Raw genomic sequence first — 21,825 nt, forward strand, 5'->3', positions numbered from 1 at the left:
ACTGTGGCCCACTCCATCTCAAAAAAATCAGGGACGGGGTGGAGGACAATGCCGTACCATGATAGAGGCTAACCCCATGCTAAATGAGCAGGACAAAAACAATTTGTCAAGGTTAGGGAGTCCACATAAGGGTGGCTCCAGAGACACAAAAGACCCAGTTAATTTTGCTTCAGTGATGGAGCAATTATTGTCCCACGCACTACCCATCAATGTGATAGCTAGGCAACGTTTCTGGAAGAAATATATTTCTAGGAAAGTAGACTGCAAAAGTGTTTCTAGAAGAGTTTGCTTTAGCATGCATTATCTTTTTTATAACTTTGGTAACTTTTTTTTTTTTTTTTTTTTGCGGTACGCGGGCTTCTCACTGTTGTGGCCTCTCCCGTTGCGGAGCACAGGCTCCGGACGCGCAGGCTCAGCGGCCATGGCTCACACGCCCAGCCGCTCCGCGGCATGTGGGATCTTCCCAGACCGGGGCATGAACCCGTGTCCCCTGCATCGGCAGGCGGACTCTCAACCACTGCGCCACCAGGGAAGCCCACTTTGGTAACTTTTAAGTATACAAACAATCATACCTTCGTATTCATCTCATTAACCAGCATTATTAAAGCAGGAGTTGCATGAAATTGAATGAGAATTTGGCATCTAAGTAAAAAAGTCACATGAGAATTGTATATTTACAAGTTTTCCCCTGAATATTTGAAATCTCTTCTGCTCTTCTTTTCTCCACCTGCAGGAATACACACCACGATTCAAGGATAAGGCATCTGAACTTGAGATGTACAGAAAATAAAAGTGATTCCTCACTGTCCCCTCCAAAGGAAGGGGCAATCATCACCTCCATTACACAACTGCTCTTCCCAGAGCTGATCACCTGAGTGCACAATTAGCTATAAACCTCCCACTTATTGGGACACGGGAAAACAAAATAGCAGGAAGACTAAGGCTGTTATTTTGTTCTTTCCTCTGTGGGAAGAGGAAGAATAGCCTCAGAGCTTTCCCACACACAGGAAGATGAATATCTCCCTGGATCTTCTGAAGCAAAGACCTCAGTTTAGTACAACCATGCCTGCGTGTCTGAGGCTTATAAACCAATATTTGAATCCACATTATTGGTGATTGGCAAATCCAAACCTAAACACATTTTCTATCATCATGTGTGAAGTTATAAGCTATAGCCAAAATGAGTAACATCTTTTGCTTCACTGGGAGTAAAAGCGTTCTGAAGTTGTTTTAAAAATATACATATATATCTTAGCTAGCATCCAACATCATCGTCAAATAGAAAATGCATTTGTGACTTCAAGCAGATGGAGACACCTCCAGCCCACCCACCTACTGATGTCGCTTCATGGGGAAGACATGCAACGTGGTAGGAGTTCCAAATTGCCACCATCAGTTTGAAAGGGTCCCAAAGCTGAGAACACAGTGCAACGTGAAATATATTTGCAACCTATTGTCTATTCTGTGTGTCCAATTAGAGGAAATGGAAAATGAGAGTTCAGCCCTTGATTTCTCTTCCTCTTCCATCTGTCTGCCTTTGTACCAGTTGATGGGACACATCACCACGGCATCTAGGATGTTGGCACCATGGAGCAGGTGAGCCTGCTTACAAGGAAAAAAAAGCCAGCCTATCCTCAGCTTCCTCTCTGATCTGATGAGGAAAAATGGTTCTATTGTCTGTGACTCTAACAAACAGTGCAGAAATAATATCCAGGTAGACAAGAAATGAGCAATCAGCACCTCCAGCCAGGATAAATCATCTAAGATCAGGCATCAGACACACAGGGTCCCCACGACATTCATGCATCTTTCTGTCATCACAAGTTCAAACATGTGCTTCCCTTTTTCTTTAAACTTTTTATTTTGAGATAATTGTAGATTCACAAGCAGTCATAAGAAATAATACAGAAAGATCCCTGTACCATACCCGGTCTTCACCAGTTAGGTAACATCTGGCAAGGGTACTGACATTGATGTAATCCAGAAATATGCATTATGCTTTGAAAATCAGTGTAACCCTTTGAAAAAGGAGAGAATCCATAAAAATGTCTCAGGTTGGACAAATAATCTTTAGGTGATGTTTTGTATATTTATGAACAGACTTCTTCATTTGTTTAGGGAGGCATGGCAGGCACTGTTAACTCACTGAACTGCCAGTTTTTTGACTGGATCAAAGATCTCTCTCACTGACAGCACTTTCTGTGGAGGGGCAATTTCTTTGCATTTTGTTTCATTTTAGGATTTCCTAAAATTAAGGTAATAGAGTGTCCAGAGTGGTATGAACCAACCCGCAAGATGCAGAACAGAAATATGAAGCTTCTAAAGTTGAAAATTTGAGAAAAAAGCAAAGCAGCTGTCATGGAGTGGCAGAGATAGAGGACCAGAAAGGACAGGATAGAGAGAAGAGTGCTGATGTGCACGAGTGTGCAAGGGTTCCTGGGCCTGTTGCTGTGTTTCTCAACTGTCAGGTGTGTCTCCCTAAGGAAAATACCAAGAGCAGAGAAGAAATAAGGAAGATAAGTAATGGCAATGAGAACTCAGCGAAAAGAAACGCAAACGGTAAAGCAGGTATTTCTTTGATTTGAGTGGTTGCATTTGGGGAGAAAAGGCCCAGGAAGTGTTCTTTGGAAAATATCCATCTATGTTTGTTGTGGAAAACAGCCATGCTAGATGCATATAGCGGTGACTCAAGTATCAGCAAAGGAACCAACTTGGATATACTCATCTTCAACCAGAAGACTGGGTGAGCAATAGTGGCAATCTTGGCACAGTAGAAAAGGCTGAGCCATGTGTCAAATCAAAGTCCCGATTCATTAATAAATGTGAGAATTACGAGCTTCTCAGCAAGCTGAGGGAATTCAATCAAGGAAAGAACAGCCAGGTTAGCATAGAAGATGGCTAGCTGCAGACAAATCCTGGAAATCGCCAGGCAGGAAACAAGGAGATCCAATGAAATTATCTTTCTCTGCTTGATCAAGTGAGTGCCATTCACAACCACAATGATGCCATTTACTAAAACCCCAACGAGAAGTTGTATCACTGCCAAACAAAGGTGGCTAGAGATCTGGAGGAAGATGGCGGAAGAGTAAGACACGGAGATCACCTTCCTCCTCACAGATACATCAGAAATTCATCTACACGTGGAGCAACTCCTACAGAACACCTACTGAACGCTGACAGAAGACCTCAGACCCCCCAAAAGGCAAGAAACTCCCCACGTACCTGGGTAGGGCAAAAGAAAACAGAATAAACAGAGACAAAAGGATAGGAACGGGACCTGCACCAGTGGGAGAGAGCCGTGAAGGACGAAAGGTTTCCACACACTAGAAGCCCCTTCATGGGCGGAGACTGCGGGTGGCGGAGGGGGAAAGCTTCAGAGTAGCTGAGGAGAGCACAACAACAGGGGTGCAAAGGGCAAGGCAGAGAGATTCCCGCACAAAGGATCAGTGCCCTCAGGCACACACCAGCCTGAGAGGCTTGTCTGCTCGGCTGCCGGGGCGGGCGGGGCTGGGAGCTGAGGCTCGGGTATCGGGTTTCAGTGGGAGCGCAGGGAGAGGACTGGGGCTGGCGGCAGGAAGAGAGCCTGAAGGGGTTGGTGCACCACGGCTAGCCCGGAGGGAGTCCGGGGAAAAAGTCTGGAGCTGCCGAAGAGGCAAGAGACTTTTTCTTCCCTTTTGTTTCCTGGTGCACCAGGAGAGGGCGTTAAGAGCGCTGCTTAAAGAAGCTCCTGAGATGGGCGCGAGCCGCGGCTAAAAGCGCGGACCCCAGAGACGGGCGTGGGACGCTGGGGCTGCTGCTGCCACCGCCACAAGGCCTGTGTGAGAGCGCAGGTCACTGTCCACCCCCCCTTCCAGGGAGCCTGTGCAGCCCGCCACTGCCGGGGTCCCGGGACCCAGGGACGGCTTCCCCGGGAAAGTGCACGGAGCGCCTCGGGCTGGTGCAATGTCACGCCGGCCTCTGCCACCGCAGGCACACCCCGCACTGCGTGCCCCTCCCTCCCCTCGGCCTGAGTGAGCCAGAGCCCCCGAATCAGCGGCACCTTTAAGCCCGTCCTGTCTGAGCAAAGAACAGACGCCCTCCGGCGACATACGCGCAGAGGCGGGGCCAGGTCCAAGGCTGAGACCCGGGAGCTGTGAGAGCAGAGAAGCGACAGGGAAATCTCTCTGTGCAGCCTCGGAGGCAGCGGATTAAAGCTCCACGATCTGCTTGATGTGCCCTGCGTCTGTGGAGTGTATGAATGGACAGCGAATCATCCCAAATTGACGAGGTGGACTTTGAGAGCAAGATTTTTGATTTTTTTCCCCCTGTTCTCTTCTTGTGAATGTGTATGTGTATGCTTCCGTGTGAGATTTTCTCTGTATAGCTTTGCTTCCACCATAGGTCCCAGGGTTCTATCCGTCCGGTTTTTTTTTTTCAATAATTACTTTTTTATTTTTAATAACGCTACTATATTTTATACTTTATTCTATTTTACTTTATCTTCTCTCTTTCTTTTTTTCCTACCTTCCCTTCCTCCCTCTCTCCGCCCCTTTCTTTCTTTCTTTCTTTCCTTCCTCCCTCCCTCTCTCCCTCCCTTCTTCCTTTCACTCTTTCTTTTTCTTTCCTTCCTCGATCCCTCCCTCCTTTCTTTCTTTCCATCCTTCCTCCCTCCCTCCCTCCTTTCTTTCCTTCTTTCTTCCTTCCTTCCTTTCTTTCCTTCTTCCTTTCTTTCTCTCTCTCTTTCTTTCTTCTACTAATTCTTTCTTTCTACTTTTTCTCCCTTTTATTCTGAGCTGGGTAGATGAAAGGCTCTTGGTGCTGCAGCCAGGAGTCAGTGAAGTGCCTCTGAGGTGGGAGAGCCCACTTCAGGACACGGGTCCACAAGAGACCTCCCAGCTGCACATAATATCAAGTGGCGAAAATCTCCCAGAGATCTCCATCTCAACACAAGCAACCAGCTTCAGTCAACGACCAGCAAGCTACAGTGCTGGTCACCCTATGCCAAGCAACTAGCAAGACAGGAACACAAACCCACCCATTAACAGAGAGGCTGCCTAAAAACATACTAAGGCAACAGGCACCCCAAAAAACACCACCAGACGTGGACCTGTCCACCATAAAGACAAGATCAAGACTCAACCACCAGCACACAGGCACTAGTCCCCCCCACCAGGAAGCCTACACAACCTACTGAAACAACCTTAGCCACTGGGGAGACACACCAAAAACAATGGGAAATACGAATCTGCAGCCTGCAAAAAGGAGACCCCAAACACAGTAACATAAGCAAAATGAGAAGACAGAAAAACACACAGCAGGTGAAGGAGCAAGATAAAAACCTACCAGACCTAACAAATGAAGAGGTAATAGGCAGTCTACCTGAAAAAGAATTCAGAATAATGATGGTAAAGATGATCCAAGATTCTATTTCCATGATCCAAAATCTTAGAAATAGAATAGACAAAATGCAAGAAACAGTTAACAAGGACCTAGAAGAACTAAAGATGAATTGAGCATCAATTAAAAACACAATAAATGAAATGAAAACTACTCTAGATGGGATCAATAGCAGAATAACTGAGGCAGAAGAACGGATAAGTGAGGTGGAAGATAAAATAGTGGAAATAACTGATGCAGAGCAAAATAAAGAAAAAAAGAATGAAAAGAACAGAGGACAGTCTCAGAGACCTCTGGGACAACATTAAATGCACCAACATTCAAATTATAGGGGTTCCAGAAGAAGAAGAGAAAAAGAAAGGAACTGAGAAACTATTTAAAGAGATTATAGTTGAAAACTTCCCTAATATGGGAAAGGAAATAGTTAATCAAGTCCAGGAGGCACAGAGAGTCCCATACAGAATAAATCCAAGGAGAAATATGCCAAGACACATATTAATCAAACTGTCAAAAATTAAACACAAAGAAATCCTATTAAAAGCAGCAAGGGAAAGACAACAAATAACACACAAGGGAATCCCCATCAAGTTAACAGCTGATCTCTCAGCAGAAACTCTACAAGCCAGAAGGGAGTGGGAGGACATAATTAAAGTGATGAAGGAGAAAAACCTGCAACCAAGATTACTCTACCCAGCAAGGATCTCATTCAGATTTGATGGAGAAATTAAAATCTTTACAGACAAGCAAAAGCTGAGAGAGTTCAGCACCACCAAACCAGCTTTACAACAAATGCTAAAGGAACTTCTCTAGGCAAGAAACACAACAGAAGGAAAATACCTACAATAACAAACCCAAAACAATTAAGGAAATGGGAATAGGAACATACATATCGATAATTACCTTAAATGTAAATGGACTAAATGCTCCCACCAAAAGACGCAGATTGGCTGAGTGGATACAAAAACAAGAACCATATATATGCTGTCTACAAGAGACCCACTTCAGACCTAGAGACACATACAGATTGAAAATAAGGGGATGGAAAAAGATATTCCATGCAAATGGAAATCAAAAGAAAGTTGGAGTAGCAATTCTTATATCAGACAAAATAGACTTTAAAATAAAGACTATTAGAAGAGACAAAGAAGAACACTACCTCATGATAAAGGGATCGATCCAAGAAGAAGACATAACAATTGTAAATATTTATGCACCCAACATAGGAGCACCTCAATACATAAGGCAAATACTAACAGCCATAAAAGGGGAAATCGACAGTAACACACTCATAGTAGGGGACTTTAACAAGCCACTTTCATCAATGGACAGATCATCCAAAATGAAAATAAAGAAGGAAACAAAAGCTTTAAATGATACATTAAACAAGATGGACTTAATTGATATTTATAGGACATTCCATCCAAAAACAACAGAATACACATTTTTCTCAAGTGCTCATGGAAAATTCTCCAGGAGAGATCATATCTTGGGTCACAGATCAAGCCTTGATAAATTTAAGAAAATTGAAATTGTATCAAGTATCTTTTCTGACCACAATGCTATGAGACTAGACATGAGTTACAGGAAAAGATCTGTAAAAAATACAAACACATGGAGGCTAAACAATACACTACTCAATAACGAAGTGATCACTGAAGAAATCAAAGAGGAAATAAAAAAATACCTAGGAACAAATGACAATGGAGACACGACGACCCAAAACCTATGGGACGCAGCAAAAGCAGTTCTAAGGGGGAAGTTTATAGCAATACAATCCCACCTTAAGAAACAGGAAACATCTCGAGTAAACAACCTGACCCTGCACCTAAAGCAATTAGAGGAAGAAGAACAAAAAACCCCCAAAGTTAGCAGAAGGAAAGAAATCATAAAGATCAGATCAGAAATAAATGAAAAAGAAATGAAGGAAACGATAGCAAAGATCAATAAAACTAAAAGCTGGTTCTTTGAGAAGATAAACAAAATTGATAAACCATTAGCCAGACTCATCAAGAAAAAAATGGTGAAGACTCAAATCAATAGAATTAGAAATGAAAAAGGAGAAGTAACAACTGACACTGAAGAAATACAAAAGATCATGAGAGATTACTACAAGCAACTCTATGCCAATAAAATGGACAATCTGGAAGAAATGGACAAATTCTTAGAAATGCACAACCTGCCAAGACTGAATCAGGAGGAAATAGAAAATATGAATAGACCAATCACAAGCACTGAAATTGAAACTGTGATTAAAAATCTTCCATCAAACAAAAGCCCAGGACCAGATGGCTTCACAGGCGAATTCTATCAAACATTTAGAGAAGAGTTGACACCTGTCCTTCTCAAACTCTTCCAAAATATAGCAGAGGGAGGAGCACTCCCAAACTCATTCTACGAGGCCACCATCACCTTGATACCAAAACCAGGCAAGGATGTCACAAAGAAAGAAAACTACAGGCCAATATCACTGATGAACATAGATCAAAAATCCTCAACAAAATACTAGCAAACAGAATCCAACAGCACATTAAAAGGATCATACACCATGATCAAGTGGGGTTTATTCCAGGAATGCCAGGATTTTTCAATATATGCAAATCAATCAATGTGATATACCATATTAACAAATTGAAGAAGAAAAACCATATGAACTAGAACAAAAAATTTCACAATTTGTATGGAAACACAAAAGATCCCGAATAGAGAAAGCAATCTTGAGAACGAAAAATGGAGCTGGAGGAATCAGGCTCCCTGACTTCAGACTATACTACAAAGCCACAGTAATCAAGACAGTATGGTACTGGCACAAAAACAGAAAGATAGATCAATGGAACAGGATAGAAAGCCCAGAGATAAACCCACAGACATATGGTCACCTTATCTTTGATAAAGGAGGCAGGAATGTACAGTGGAGAAAGGACAGTCTCTTCAGTAAGTGGTGCTGGGAAAACTGGATAGGGACATGTAAAAGTATGAGATTAGATCACTCCCTAACACCATACACAAAAATAAGCTCAAAATGGATTAAAGACCTAAATGTAAGGCCAGACACTATCAAACTCTTAGAGGAAAACATAGGCAGAACACGCTATGACATAAATCACAGCAAGATCCTTTTTGACCCACCTCCTAGAGAAATGGAAATAAAGACAAAAAGAAACACATGGGACCTAATGAAACTTCAAAGCTTTTGCACAGCAAAGGAAACCATAAACAAGACCAAAAGACCACCCTCAGAATGGGAGAAAATATTTGCAAATGAAGCAACTGACAAAGGATTAATCTCCAACATTTATAAACAGCTCATGCAGCTCAATATCAAAAAAACAAACAACCCAATCCAAAAATGAGCAGAAGACCTAAATAGACATTTCTCCACAGAAGAGATACAGACTGCCAACAGACACACGAAAGGATGCTCAACATCTTTACTCATTAGACAAATGCAAATCAAAACTACAATGAGATATCATCTCACACCAGTCAGAATGGCCATCATCAAAAAATCTAGAAACGATAAATGCTGGAGAGGGTGTGGAGAAAAGGGAACACTCTTGCACTGCTGGTGGGAATGTGAATTGGTACAGCCACTATGGAGAACAGTATGGAGGTTCCTTAAAAAATTAAAAATAGAACTACCATATGACCCAGCAATCCAGCTACTGGGCATATACCCTGAGAAAACCATAATTCAAAAAGAGACATGTACCAAAATGTTCATAGCAGCCCTATTTACAATAGCCCGGAGATGGAAGCAACCTAAGTGTCCATCATCAGATGAATGGGTAAAGAAGATGTGGCACATATATACAATGGAATATTACTCAGCCATAAAAAGAAACGAAATTGAGCTGTTTGTAATGAGGTGGATGGACCTAGAGCCTGTCATACAGAGTGAAGTAAGTCAGAAAGAGAAAGACAAATACTGTATGCTGACACATATATATGGAATTTAAGAAAAAAATGTCATGAAGAACATAGGGGTAAGACAGGAATAAAGACACAGACCTACTAGAGAATGGACTTGAGGATAAGGGGAGGGGGAAGGGTAAGCTGTGACAAAGTGAAAGAGCAGCATGGACATATATACACTACCAAACATAAGCTAGATAGCTAGTGGGAAGAAGCTGCATAGCACAGGGAGATCAGCTCGGTGCTTTGTGACCGCCTGGAGGGGTGGGATAGGGACGGTGGGAGGGAGACGCAAAAGGGAGGGGATATGGGAACATATGTATATTTATAACTGATTAAAAACAAACCATATGAACATCTCAATAGATGCAGAGAAAGCTTTCGACAGAATTCAACACCAATTTATGATAAAAACCCTGCAGAAAGTAGGCATAGAGGGAACTTTCCTCAACATAATAAAGGCCATATATGACACACCCACAGCCAACATTGTCCTCAATGGTGAAAAACTGAAACCATTTCCACTAAGATCAGGAACAAGACAAGGCTGCCCACTCTCACCACTCTTATTCAACTTAGTTTTGGAAGTTTTAGCCACAGCAATCAGAGAAGAAAAGGAAATAAAAGGAATCCAAATTGGAAAAGAAGAAGTAAAGCTGTCACTGTTTGCAGATGACATGATACTATACATAGAGAATCCTAAAGATGCTACCAGAAAACTACTAGAGCTAATCAATGAATTTGGTAAAGTAGCAGGATACAAAATTAATGCACGGAAATCTCTGGCATTCCTGTACACTAATGATGAAAAATCTGAAAGTGAAATCAAGAAAACACTCCCATTTACCATTGCAACAAAAAGAATACAATATCTAGGAACAAACCTACCTAAGGAGACAAAAGACCTATATGCAGAAAATTATAAGACACTGATGAAAGGAATTAAAGATGATACAAATAGATGGAGAGATATACCATGCTCCTGCATTGGAAGAATCAGTATTTTGAAAATGACTCTACTACCCAAAGCAATCTACAGATTCAATGCAATCCCTATCAAACTACCACTGGCATTTTTCACAGAACTACAACAAAAAATTTCAAAATTTGTTTGGAAAAACAAAAGACCCCGAATAGCCAAAGCAATCTTGAGAATGAAAAACGGAGCTGGAGGAATCAGGCTCCCTGACTTCAGACTATACTACAAAGCTACAGTAATCAAGACAGTGTGGTACTGGCAGAAAAACAGAAAGATAGGTCAATGGAATAGGATAGAAAGCCCAGAGATAAACCCACACACATATGGTCAACTTATCTTTGATAAAGGAGGCAGGAATGTACAGTGGAGAAAGGACAGCCTCTTCAATAAGTGGTGCTGGGAAAACTGGCCAGGGACATGTAAAAGTTTGAGATTAGATCATTCCCTAACACCATACATGAAAATAAGCTCAAAATGGATTAAAGACCTAAATGTAAGGCCAGAAACTATCAAACTCTTAGAGGAAAACATAGGCAGAACACTCTATGACATACATCACAGCAAGATCCTTTTGGACCCACTTCCTAGAGAAATCGAAATAAAAACAAAGATAAACAAATGGGACCTCATGAAACTTCAAAGCTTTTGCACAGCAAAGGAAACCATAAACAAGACCAAAAGACAACCCTCAGAATGGGAGAAAATATTTGCAAATGAAGAAACTGACAAAGGATTAATCTCCAACATTTATAAGCAGCTCATGCAGCTCAATATCAAAAAAACAAACAACCCAATCCAAAAACGGGCAGAAGACCTAAATAGGCATTTCTCCAAAGAAGATATACAGACTGCCAACAAACACATGAGAGAATGCTCAATATCATTAATCATTAGAGAAATGCAAATCAAAACTACAATGAGATATCATCTCACACCAGTCAGAATGGCCATCATCAAGAAATCTAGAAACAATAAATGCTGGAGAGGGTGTGGAGAAAAGGGAACACTCTTGCACTGCTGGTGGGAATGTGAATTGGTACAGCCGCTATGGAGAACAGTATGGAGGTTCCTTAAAAAACTAAAAATAGAACTACCATATGACCCAGCAATCCCACTACTAGGCATATACCCTGAGAAAACCATAATTCAAAAAGAGATATGTACCAAAATGTTCATTGCAGCTCTATTCACAATAACCCAGGGATGGAGACAACCCAAGTGTCCATCATTGGATGAATGGGTAAAGAAGATGTGGCACATATATACAAGGGAATATTACTCAGCCATAAAAAGAAATGAAACTGAGCTATTTGTAATGAGGTGGATAGACCTAGAGTCTGTCATACATAGTGAAGTAAGTCAGAAAGAGAAAGACAAATACCGTATGCTAACACATATATATGGAATTTAAGGGAAAAAAATGTCATGAAGAACTTAGGGGTAAAACAGGAATAGAGACACAGACCTACTGGGGGTGGCCTTGGGGATATGGGGGAGGCTGTGACAGGGTGGGGGAGAGACATGGACGTGTATACACTCCCGGGCGTTGGGTGGATGGATGGTGGGGTGTGGCCGTGTGGCACAGGGGGATCGGCTTAGTGCTTTGTGGCCACCTGGAGGGGTGTGACTGTGAGGGTGGGAGGGAGGGAGATGCAGGAAGGAGGGGATGTGGTAACAGATGTATATGTATGACTGATTCACTTTGTTGTAAAGCAGAGACTAATAAAAAATAATAATAAATTAAAATAAATTAATTCATGGAAATAGCTTTAAAAAAAGGTGGCTAATGAGGTGAGACTCTAGCATTTAGAGAAGAAAAAATCACCTACTGTAATAAATGATATAATTATAGATTTTTGGACAGTTTGGATTATTCAAGTTTTTTATTTTTCTTCAACTAGATTAGAATCCCTTTGGAGGACATGACTTTTAACAATAAAGGCAAGAGTTAGCAATGTAGTGGGCATTTGTTTGTATCACTGTTTTCTCAATTTAGTTCTGAGGCAGTAAAATAAGAAAGAGACTCTAGCAACAATTTGCTTCTTAATAATCGTGTTCACATTTTCCAGGTCTACTTAGCTTTCAACTTCATTACAAGTAAATTGTGGAATCACCTTCAAGGATGGGAGAAGGGCTCCTCCACTACATAAGCAGTGGAAGCTTCTCAATCCTTCATCTCTACCATGAATATTTAATTGTGCCTGCAGGTGTGATTCTACTTAACATTTGTGAGTCTTCCTTTTATTTTTTTTAACATCTTTATTGGACTATAATTGCTTTACAAAGGTGTGTTAGTTTCTGCTGTATAACAAAGTTAGTCAGCTATATGTATACATGTATCCCCATATCCCCTCCCTCTTGCATCTCCCTCCCACCCTCCCTATCCCACCCCTCTAGGTGGTCACAAAACACTGAGTGGACCTCCGTGTTCTATGTGGTTGTTTCCCACTAGCTATCTATTTTACATTTGGTAGTGTATATACGTCAATGCCACTGTCTCACTTCCTCGCAGCTTGCTCTTCCCCCTCCCCGTGTCCTCAAGTCCATTCTCTACATCTGCATCTTTATTCCTGTCATGCTCCTAGGTTCTTCAGAACCTTTTTTTTTTTTAGATTCCATATACATGTGTTAGCATACGGTATTTGTTTTTCTCTTTCTGACTTACTTCACTCCAAGACAGACTCTAGGTCCATCCACCTCACTGCAAATAATTCAATTTCATTTATTTTTATGGTTGAGTAATATTCCACTGTATATATGTGCCACATTTTCTTTATCCTTTCATCTGTCGATGGACACTTAGGTTGCTTCCATGTCCTGACTATTGTAAACAGTGTTGCAATGAACATTGGGGTGCGTGTGTCTTTTTGAATTATGGTTTTCTCAGGGTATATGCCCAGTAGTGGGATTGCTGGGTCATATGTTAGTTCTATTTTTAATTTTTTTAAGGAACCTCCATACAGTTCTCCGTAGTGGCTGTATCAATGTACATTCCCACCAACAGTGCAAGAGGGTTCCCTTTTCTCCACACCCTCTCCAGCATTTATTGTTTATAGATTTTTTTGATGATGGCCATTCTGACTGGTGTGGGGTGATAACTCACTGTACTTTTGATTTGCATTTCTCTAATGATTAGTGATGTTGAGCATCCTTTCATGTGTTTGTTGGCAATCTGTATATCTTCTTTGGAGAATTGTCTATTTAGGTCTTCTACCCATTTTGGGACTGGGTTGTTTGTTTTTTTGATATTGAGCTGCATATGCTGTTTGTATATTTTGGAGATTAATCCTTTGTCAGTTGCTTCATTTGCAAATATTTTCTTCCATTCTTAGGGTTGTCTTTTCATCTTGTTTATGGTTTCCTTCAATACCAAATGCTTTTAAATTTCATTAGGTCCCATTTGTTTATTTTTGTTTTATTTCCATTTCTCTAGAAGGTGGGTCCAAAAGGATCTTGCTGTGATTTATGTCATAGAGTGTTCTGCCTATGTTTTCCTCTAAGAGTTTGATAGTGTGTGGCCTTACATTTAGGTCTTTAATGCATTTTGAATTTATTTTTGTATTTGGTGTTAGGGAGTGTTCTAATTTCAATCTTTACATATAGCTGTCCAGTATTCCCAGCACCACTTATTGAAGAGGCTCTCTTTTCTCCATTGTATATTCTCTCCTCCTTTATCAAAGACAATGTGACCATATGTGCATGAGTTTATCTCTGGGATTCTATCCTGTTCCATTGATCTATATTTCTTTTTTTGTGTCAGTACCATTCTGTCTGGATTACTATACCTTTTTAGTATAGTCTGAAGTCCAGGAGCCTGATTCCTCCAGCTCCATTTTTCTTTCTCAATATTTCTTTGGCTATTCAGGGTCTTCTGTGTTTCCATACAAATTGTGAATTTTTTTGTTCTAGTTCTGTGAAAAATACCATTGGTAGCTTGATAGGGATTGCATTGAATCTGTAGATTGCTTTGGGTAGTATAGTCATTTTCACAATGTTGATTCTTCCAATCCAAAAACATGGTGTAACTTTCCATCTGTTTGTATCATGTTTAGTTTCTTTCATCAGTGTCTTATAGGCCTTGTTTTTGTATCCATTTAGCCAGTCTATGTCTTTTGGTTGGAGCATTTAATCCATTTATATTTAAGCTAATTATCAATATGCATGTTCCTATTACCATTTTCTTAATTGTTTTGGGTTTGTTTTTGTAGGTCTTGTCCTTCTCTTGTGTTTCCTGCCTAAAGAAGTTCCTTTAGCATTTGTTGTAAAGCTGGTTTGGTGGTGCTCAATTCTCTTAGCTTTTGCTTTTCTGTTAAGGTTTTAATTTCTCCATCGAATCTGAGTGAGATCCTTGCTGGGTAGAGTAATCTTGGTTGTAGGTTTTTCCCTTTCATCACTTTAAATATGTCCTGCCACTCCCTTCTGGCTTGCAGAGTTTTTGCTGAAAGATCAGCTCTTAACCTTATGGCGATTCCCTTGAATATTATTTGTTGCTTTTTCCTTGCTTCTTTTAATATTTTTTATTTGTATTTAATTTTTGATAATTTGAGTAATATGTGTCTTGGTGTGTTTCTCCTAAGATTTATCCTGTATGGGGCTCTCTGCACTTTCTGGACTTGACTATTTCATTTCCCATATTAGGGAAGTTTTCAACAATAATCTCTTCAAATATTTTCTCACTCCCTTTCTTTTTCTCTTCTTCTGGGACCTCTATAATTTGAATGTTGGTGTGTTTAATGTTGTCTCAGAGGTCTCTGAGACTGTCCTCAATTCTTTTCATTCTTTTTTCTTTATGCTGCTCTATTGTAACTATTTCCTCTATTTTATCTTCCAGGTCACTTATCTGTTCTTCTGCCTCAGTTATTCTGCTATTGATTCCTTCTAGAGAATTTTAAATTTCATTTATTGTGTTGTTCATCATTGTTGGTTTGCTCTTTAGTTCTTCTAGGTTCTTGGTTAATGTTTCTTGTATTTTCTCCATTCTATTTCCAAAATTTTGGACCATCTTTATTATCATTACTCTGAATTCTTTTTCAGGTAGACTCCCTACTTCCTCTTCATTTGTTAGGTCTGGTGGGTTTTTACCTTGCTCCTTCATCTGCTGTATATTTCTCTGTCTTCTCATTTTGCTTATCTCACTGTGTTTGGAACCTCCTTTTTGCAGGCTGCAGATTCGTAGTTCCCATTGTTTTTGGTGTCTGCCCCCAGTGGGTAAGGTTGGTTCAGTGAGTTGTGTAGGCTTACTGGTGGAGGGGACTAGTGCCTGTGTCCTGGTGGATGAGGCTGGTTCTTGTCTTTCTGGTGGTCAGAGCCAAGGCCAGTGGTGTGTTTTGGGGTGTCTGTGCCCTTATTATGATTTTATGCAACCTCTCTGCTAATGGGTGGGGTTGTGTTCCTGTCTTGCTTGTTGTTTGGCATAGGGTGTCTAACACTGGAGCTTGCTGATCATTGAGAGCAGCTGAGTTTTAGTGTTGAGGCAAAGATCTCTAGGAGAGGTCTCGCTGATTGATATTACAAGGAACCAGGAGGTCTCTGGTGGACCATTGTTCTGAACTCTGCTCTCCCACCTCAGATGCTCAGGCCTGACACCCAGCCAGAGCACCAAGACCCTGTCAGCCACACAGCTCAGAAGAAAAGGGAGCAAAAGAAAAAAAAAAGAAAGAAAAAGTAAAGAAAGTTATTAAAATAAAAAATATAGAAAAATTATTAAAATAAAACAAGTAATTAAAAAGAAGAAGAAGAGAGCAACCAAACCAAAAAAAACAAATCCACCAATGATAACAAGTGCTAAAAACTATAGTGAAAAAAACAAACAAACAAAAAAACCCTAAAAAACAAATGAACAGACAGAACCCTAGAACAAATGGCAAAAGCAAAGCTATACAGACAAAATCACACAAAGAAGCATACACATAGACACTCACAAAAAGAGAAAAAGAAAAAACATATATATATATATATATATATATGTATATATATATATATACATATATATATATATATATATATATATATGGAAGAGAGCAACCAAATCAATAAATCTACCAATGATAATAAAGTCTAAATACTAAACTAAGATAAACATAAAACCAGAAACAAATTAGATGCAGAAAGCAAACCCTAAGTCTACAGATGTTCTCAAAGTCCACCACCTCAATTTGGGATGATTTGTTTTCTATTCAGGTATTCCACAGATGCAGGTTACATCAAGTTGATTGTGGAGATTTAATTCACTGCTCCTGAGGCTGCTGGGAGAGATTTCTCTTTCTCTTCTTTGTTTGCACAGCTCCCGGGGTTCACCTTTGGATTTGAACACACCTTGGCGTGTAGGGTGTCTGTTCTTCACTCAGACAGGACAGGGTTTAAGGAGCAGCTGATTCGGGGGCTCTGGCTCACTCAGGCTGCAGGGAGGGAGGGGTACAGAAAGCAGTGCAAGCCTGTGGCAGCAGAGGCCAACTCGACATTGCACCAGCCTGAGGCACACCGTGCGTTCTCCCGGGGAAGTTGTCCCTGGATCGCAGGACCCTGACAGTGACAGGCTGCACAGGCTCCCGGGAGTGGAGGTGTGGATAGTGACCTGTGCTTGCACACAGGGCAGCATGAGCCTTAGCATCTCATGGCCGTCTCTGGGGTCCGCGCTTATAGCTGTGGCTCACACCCGTCTCTGGAGCTCGTTTAGGCGGTACTCTGAATCCCCTCTCCTCATGCACCCTGAAGCAATGGTGTCTTGCCTCTTAGGCAGCTCCAAACTCTTCCCTGGACTCCCTCCTGGCTAGCCGTGATGCATTAGCTCCCTTCGGGCTGTGTTCACACAGCCAACCCCAGTCCTCTCCATGGGATCTGACCTCCAAAGCCTGAGCCTCAACTCCCAGGCCCCATCTGCCCCGGCGGGTGAGCAGAGAAGCCTCTCGGGCTGTTGGGTGCTGGTTGGCCATGGTCCTCTGTGTGGGGATCTCTCCACTTTGCCCTCTGCACCCCTGTTGCTACGCTGTCCTCCGTGGCTCTGAAGCTCCCCCCAGCACCCCCATCTCCGCCAGTGAAGGGGCTTGCTAGTGTGTGGAAACATTTCCTCCTTCACAGCCTCCTCCCAGAGGTGCAGCTCCTGTCCCTATTCTTTTTTTTTTTTTTTTTTTTTTTTTTTGCGGTACGCGGGCCTCTCACTGTTCTGGCCTCTCCTGTTGCGGAGCACAGGCTCCAGACGCGCAGGCTCAGCGGCCATGGCTCACGGGACTAGCCGCTCTGGGGCATGTGGGATCTCCCCAGACCGGGGCATGAACCTGTGTCGTCTGCATCGGCAGGCGGACTCTCAACCACTGCTCCACCAGGGAAGCCCTGTCTCTATTCTTTTATCTCTGTTTTTTCTCTTTTCTTTTGCCCTACCCAGGTATGTGGGGAGTTTCTTGCATTTTTGGAAGTCTGAGATCTTCTGCCAGCGTTCAGTAGGTGTTCTGTAGGAGTTGTTCTACATGTAGGTGTATTTCTGATGTTTTTGTGAGGCTGAAGGTGATCTCCACGTCTTACTCCTCCACCATCTTGAAGGTCCTGTCTGCGAGGCATTCTTTACAGAAAACTCTTTTTTGAAACCATCACTTGTACTATAATGATGTAGTACAATTGGCAACATAAGCCTCCTAACTAGTAGTTCTCCAATATGCAATTGTTGAGCAATTTAGGACCACCTAAAATTTAAAACAGATATATACTAAAACATATGTGGTTGGTAAAACACAAAGCATGACAAACCATATTGGCAAAGTAATTAAGCTTACACGTCTGTGTACACAGTAGGTCAAAAGCTTAAAGGAAGGTAATATAAGAGCCATTCAACACCATTCCCATCAGCAGCCAACCATCTGCAGGATAATACAGGGCTTGAAACATTTTCCCTACTAGTTTTTCAAAACTATGACAATTTTATGACATGAGCTGGTTGTTCCAGGAAAAATGTAATGATAAAAGAGTACATGATTCAATTTGTTGTTATAACTGTCTTATGGACTGTTTCTGGAAAAATTACGTGAGCGTTTATTAAAATATATTCTGTCTGAGGTGTTATGCTAAACCAGGTTTTCTCCATCTTGACACTGTTGACATTTGGGGCTGGATATTTAAGGGGAGTTGGTGGATGCTGTCCTGTGCAATATAGCATGTCTCCCAGCCTCTAAGCATTAGATGCCAGCAGTACACCACTTGCCCCAGGTGGGACAACCAAAAGTGATTCCAGACTTTGCCGAATGTTCCCTGAGTGGCAAAATCACCCCCCATTGAACACCACTGTCTTAACATGTGGGCACAAAGGTGGATACAACAGTTTCTGTCCTCAAAGCATTCAGAAACTAAAGGCAGATAAAAGCAAGTCACCTTGTACAGTGTGGCATAAAACAAAATTCAGTATTTGGAGAATTCACCAACAGAGCACAAAGTGGGGAGTGATATATTAAACCTTTGTGGAATGGAAGCTTTTCCAACAAGGAGTTGATCACAATGGACCCTGCAGAGCCCCAAATGGGTCATATGTCCCTATGGATACTTGTTACTTTGTCCTAAAGGGTGTCCTAAAGGGCTCTTAGGCTGAATCTCACTTTTAGAAAACTGGAAGGGAACCCATATGAAACCATTCGAGGTGAGAGCAGGTGCCTAGGTTTCTTTGTGATTCTTCTCTGAATATGCAGTGTCTGTGCCACCTATGACTCGACTCTGTTCTTTGTGCTACAACTTTGATGAGTTGTAGGGAACAGCCGTGAACATCAAGGAGGTGTCGAGGGAGGTTGTTCATGGGTGGGTCCTATGAAAACTGATCCAGATCCAAGCACAACAATCAGGATAAGCCTTGTTCTTCTCCCTTGGGTGGAAAGAGAAAAATACTAAAAACTTTCCAATTTTACATTCTGCAGGCAGGAAAAGCAAAAAGGGCAGGGCATCGTCCTATGAAATGAGGAAGCCAGGAGCTCTCAAAACAGCAGCGACTACAGCTTCTGTGATTTCTCCATCAAACCTCCGTTGCTGTGCCTGTCACTTTGCCTGCAAATGCTGGGTCCTTGTCTGTACCCTGCAGACTCTGGGAGGACTTATCTGGGTTTTCTTCTCATCCCCAGAATTCCTTCTCCCTTTTGGTGTTTGGCAGATGGTACATTTTTAAGTAGAACAAAACTCAATTATATTAGGGTCTTCATAGCAAAGGGAAGAGAAAAAATTATTACAAAGTCACTTTAAAGGAGATCTTTTGTTTTCTAATTCTCTGTTCCTACAGACGTCAGGTCACAGGACCAGCACATGCCTCTTCCCTGTCGCCCCAGTCTTGCCATGATGTTTACATACTGAGCCCTTTGGCATGGTCTGCCCACTTCAGTTTCACAAAAAAGTCATGGTAACACTAAAGGGGAAAAATGTAAAAAAAGTTCTGTTCTGAGTCTAGACCTGCTATGTCGTTTTTCAGCACCGACTCAAACCAGCGGAGGTAACGCACAGCACACCGAAGACTTAAAGGAAATAACCATGCTGAATTCTATGTATTCATGTGCTGTTTGTCTTTTGAATTCAAGCACCTGAGGGGGTATTTGGTTCTCAAATATTCTATTAGGACTTTTGTGAGAAGTAGCTTGGGGAGTAGCAGTAATTCTTCATAGAAAACTGTATTTCACGTAGAACAGGTCTTCTGGCGCAGGAATCCCGAGGAGTAAAAAATAAAAATTCATGAGGCTTAAGCTACATTTTTTTTTCCATTCAATAATTTCCATCACCAGTCTCCTCAGTGAGCACACACAAAGGCTACTGAAGGCACATCCACTCGCCTGAGACGCACACTGGTTCCGTGGAAGGATGATGGAATAAGAAACGTCTCTCCCAGGAGCGCAGCCTTCGTGCCGCTGTGGAACTGATGTCATTCAGCCCCAGAGGCTGCATTTCAGTGCTCGTGGGAAGACCTCTGAGGTCGCCTGGTGCAGCCTCCCCCTTAGAGTCCACCACGTCAATCAAGATAACCATGGTTGTTGGTTGTGCTCTTGTGCTAAGTGAGGGTGAGCTAAGTATTTTAATGAGCAATGCAACAAACCAAATAGAGGAAAATGGTCCTGAATGCAGAACCGCTTTGTGTCTTTGAAGCCATTTGTTTTAGTGAGAAGGACACATCAGAGAATTTCTGACTCTGAGATGAAAAACGTACAAAAGTCTGGTCTCACCTGTCAGTCATCAGCTCAGAATGGTGACAGTTTTACATGGACAAATGGCTCGGAACAGATGGAACAAACCCTGATGTGGAGGAATTCACATGATGATTACCCCATATTACCCTGATTAAATCTGCTCACTTGCACTCATCTGTAATGAGCAGTCATTAAAAGAGACAATACTAAATATTCTTGAGGTAACTGACAGGCGGAAAGGGTCGCTTATTTATATTCAAATCATTCAGCTCCTCCAAAGAAAGTGCTATTTTTTTCACATGCAGTTAAATTGACATTGGCAAGCTTCTCACCAGGTAGAAGGCTATAATGATCATCCTTCTGCTTTCCAGCGAACACGGACATTTACTTTGGGATTAGTGTCATCATGAAAGTGAGCGATAGTTTTAATACCTTTCCCAAGTGGGTCTTCCCACTTCATTATCAAGGGAACAATTCCTGCTTTAAGGAACATGCATCTGTATTAACGTTATTGTATATTTAATAAGATTGTTCAAATAAGCAAGAAATAGACTCTGGGCAAACCAGGGCAGACATCCTTTCTGAACCTTCCCTGTAGAGAATAACTCAGCCCTTAGAAAGCCTAAATGGAATTTATTGCATCTAAAATTCACAACATTTTGGTTGAAAAGCTCCAGAGTCTTTCAGACTAAGAATTCTTTAAATCCATTCATCTGCTTCTCTCCACTTGAATTTGAGGTTGATCTTTAGGACTAAAATTTTTGTCTTTAATATTCAGGTCACTCCCAGATGCTTGTCCCTTCTCTGCTCTATTTATTCTAGTAATACATTTCTGTACTTTTCCTTACTCCTCTCAATGTCCTGAAATTTACTTGCATTGCAGCAAATAGAATAATGGAGCCATGTAATACACTGAATTTGTCTTACACATAAAGAACTCAAAGTGCTTTACAAGCAAGAATCCCTTGTTAGTTACAATGAGGAAAGGGATGCTGCACTTATATCACTTGAGTAACCACTGGTTCTCACGATTTTGTCTTTAGCTCTAAACTGAGCTGGGGAATTTCAAATACTTCCTTGCTTCTTCCCTCCCTTCTCCCTTCCTCTCTCCCTCCTTCCCTCCTTATGTGTCAACACATATTTGTTGGGCGTGTTATGACTAGGCACTATTCTAAGCATGGAACATGTAGTAATGAACAAGACAGACAAAGTCTCTGTCATCTTGGACATTACATCTTAGTTGGGAAGATGAGAATTGAGCAAATAAGGAAATAAATACTTCCAGGTAATGCAGAGAGAGGTGCATTATTAGAGAGCATGGTCAGGGAAGGTAGACTCCTCCAGAGAGGAAGTGATAACTGAAAAGAGAACTGAATGAGAAGCAATCGTCTATAGATATCGAGGGAATGAGCATTCCAA

At 41.5% G+C, this 21,825-nt stretch overlaps 1 protein-coding gene across 1 annotated transcript; it reads right to left on the bottom strand.

Moving 5' to 3' along the window:
• Positions 1 to 2,464: 2,464 nt before the first annotated feature.
• Positions 2,465 to 20,248, bottom strand: TAS2R1 (taste 2 receptor member 1; the record flags this gene model as incomplete). Its single annotated transcript, XM_081232585.1, is given in 3 exon segments — positions 2,465 to 2,797; positions 2,801 to 3,012; positions 20,056 to 20,248. Coding segments are annotated over 3 exon segments (738 nt in total).
• Between the last annotated feature and the right edge of the window lie 1,577 nt (positions 20,249 to 21,825).

Source organism: Mesoplodon bidens (genome assembly GCF_964165515.1).
Source record: "Mesoplodon bidens genome assembly, chromosome: 4".
Taxonomy (NCBI): Eukaryota; Metazoa; Chordata; class Mammalia; order Artiodactyla; family Ziphiidae; genus Mesoplodon; species Mesoplodon bidens.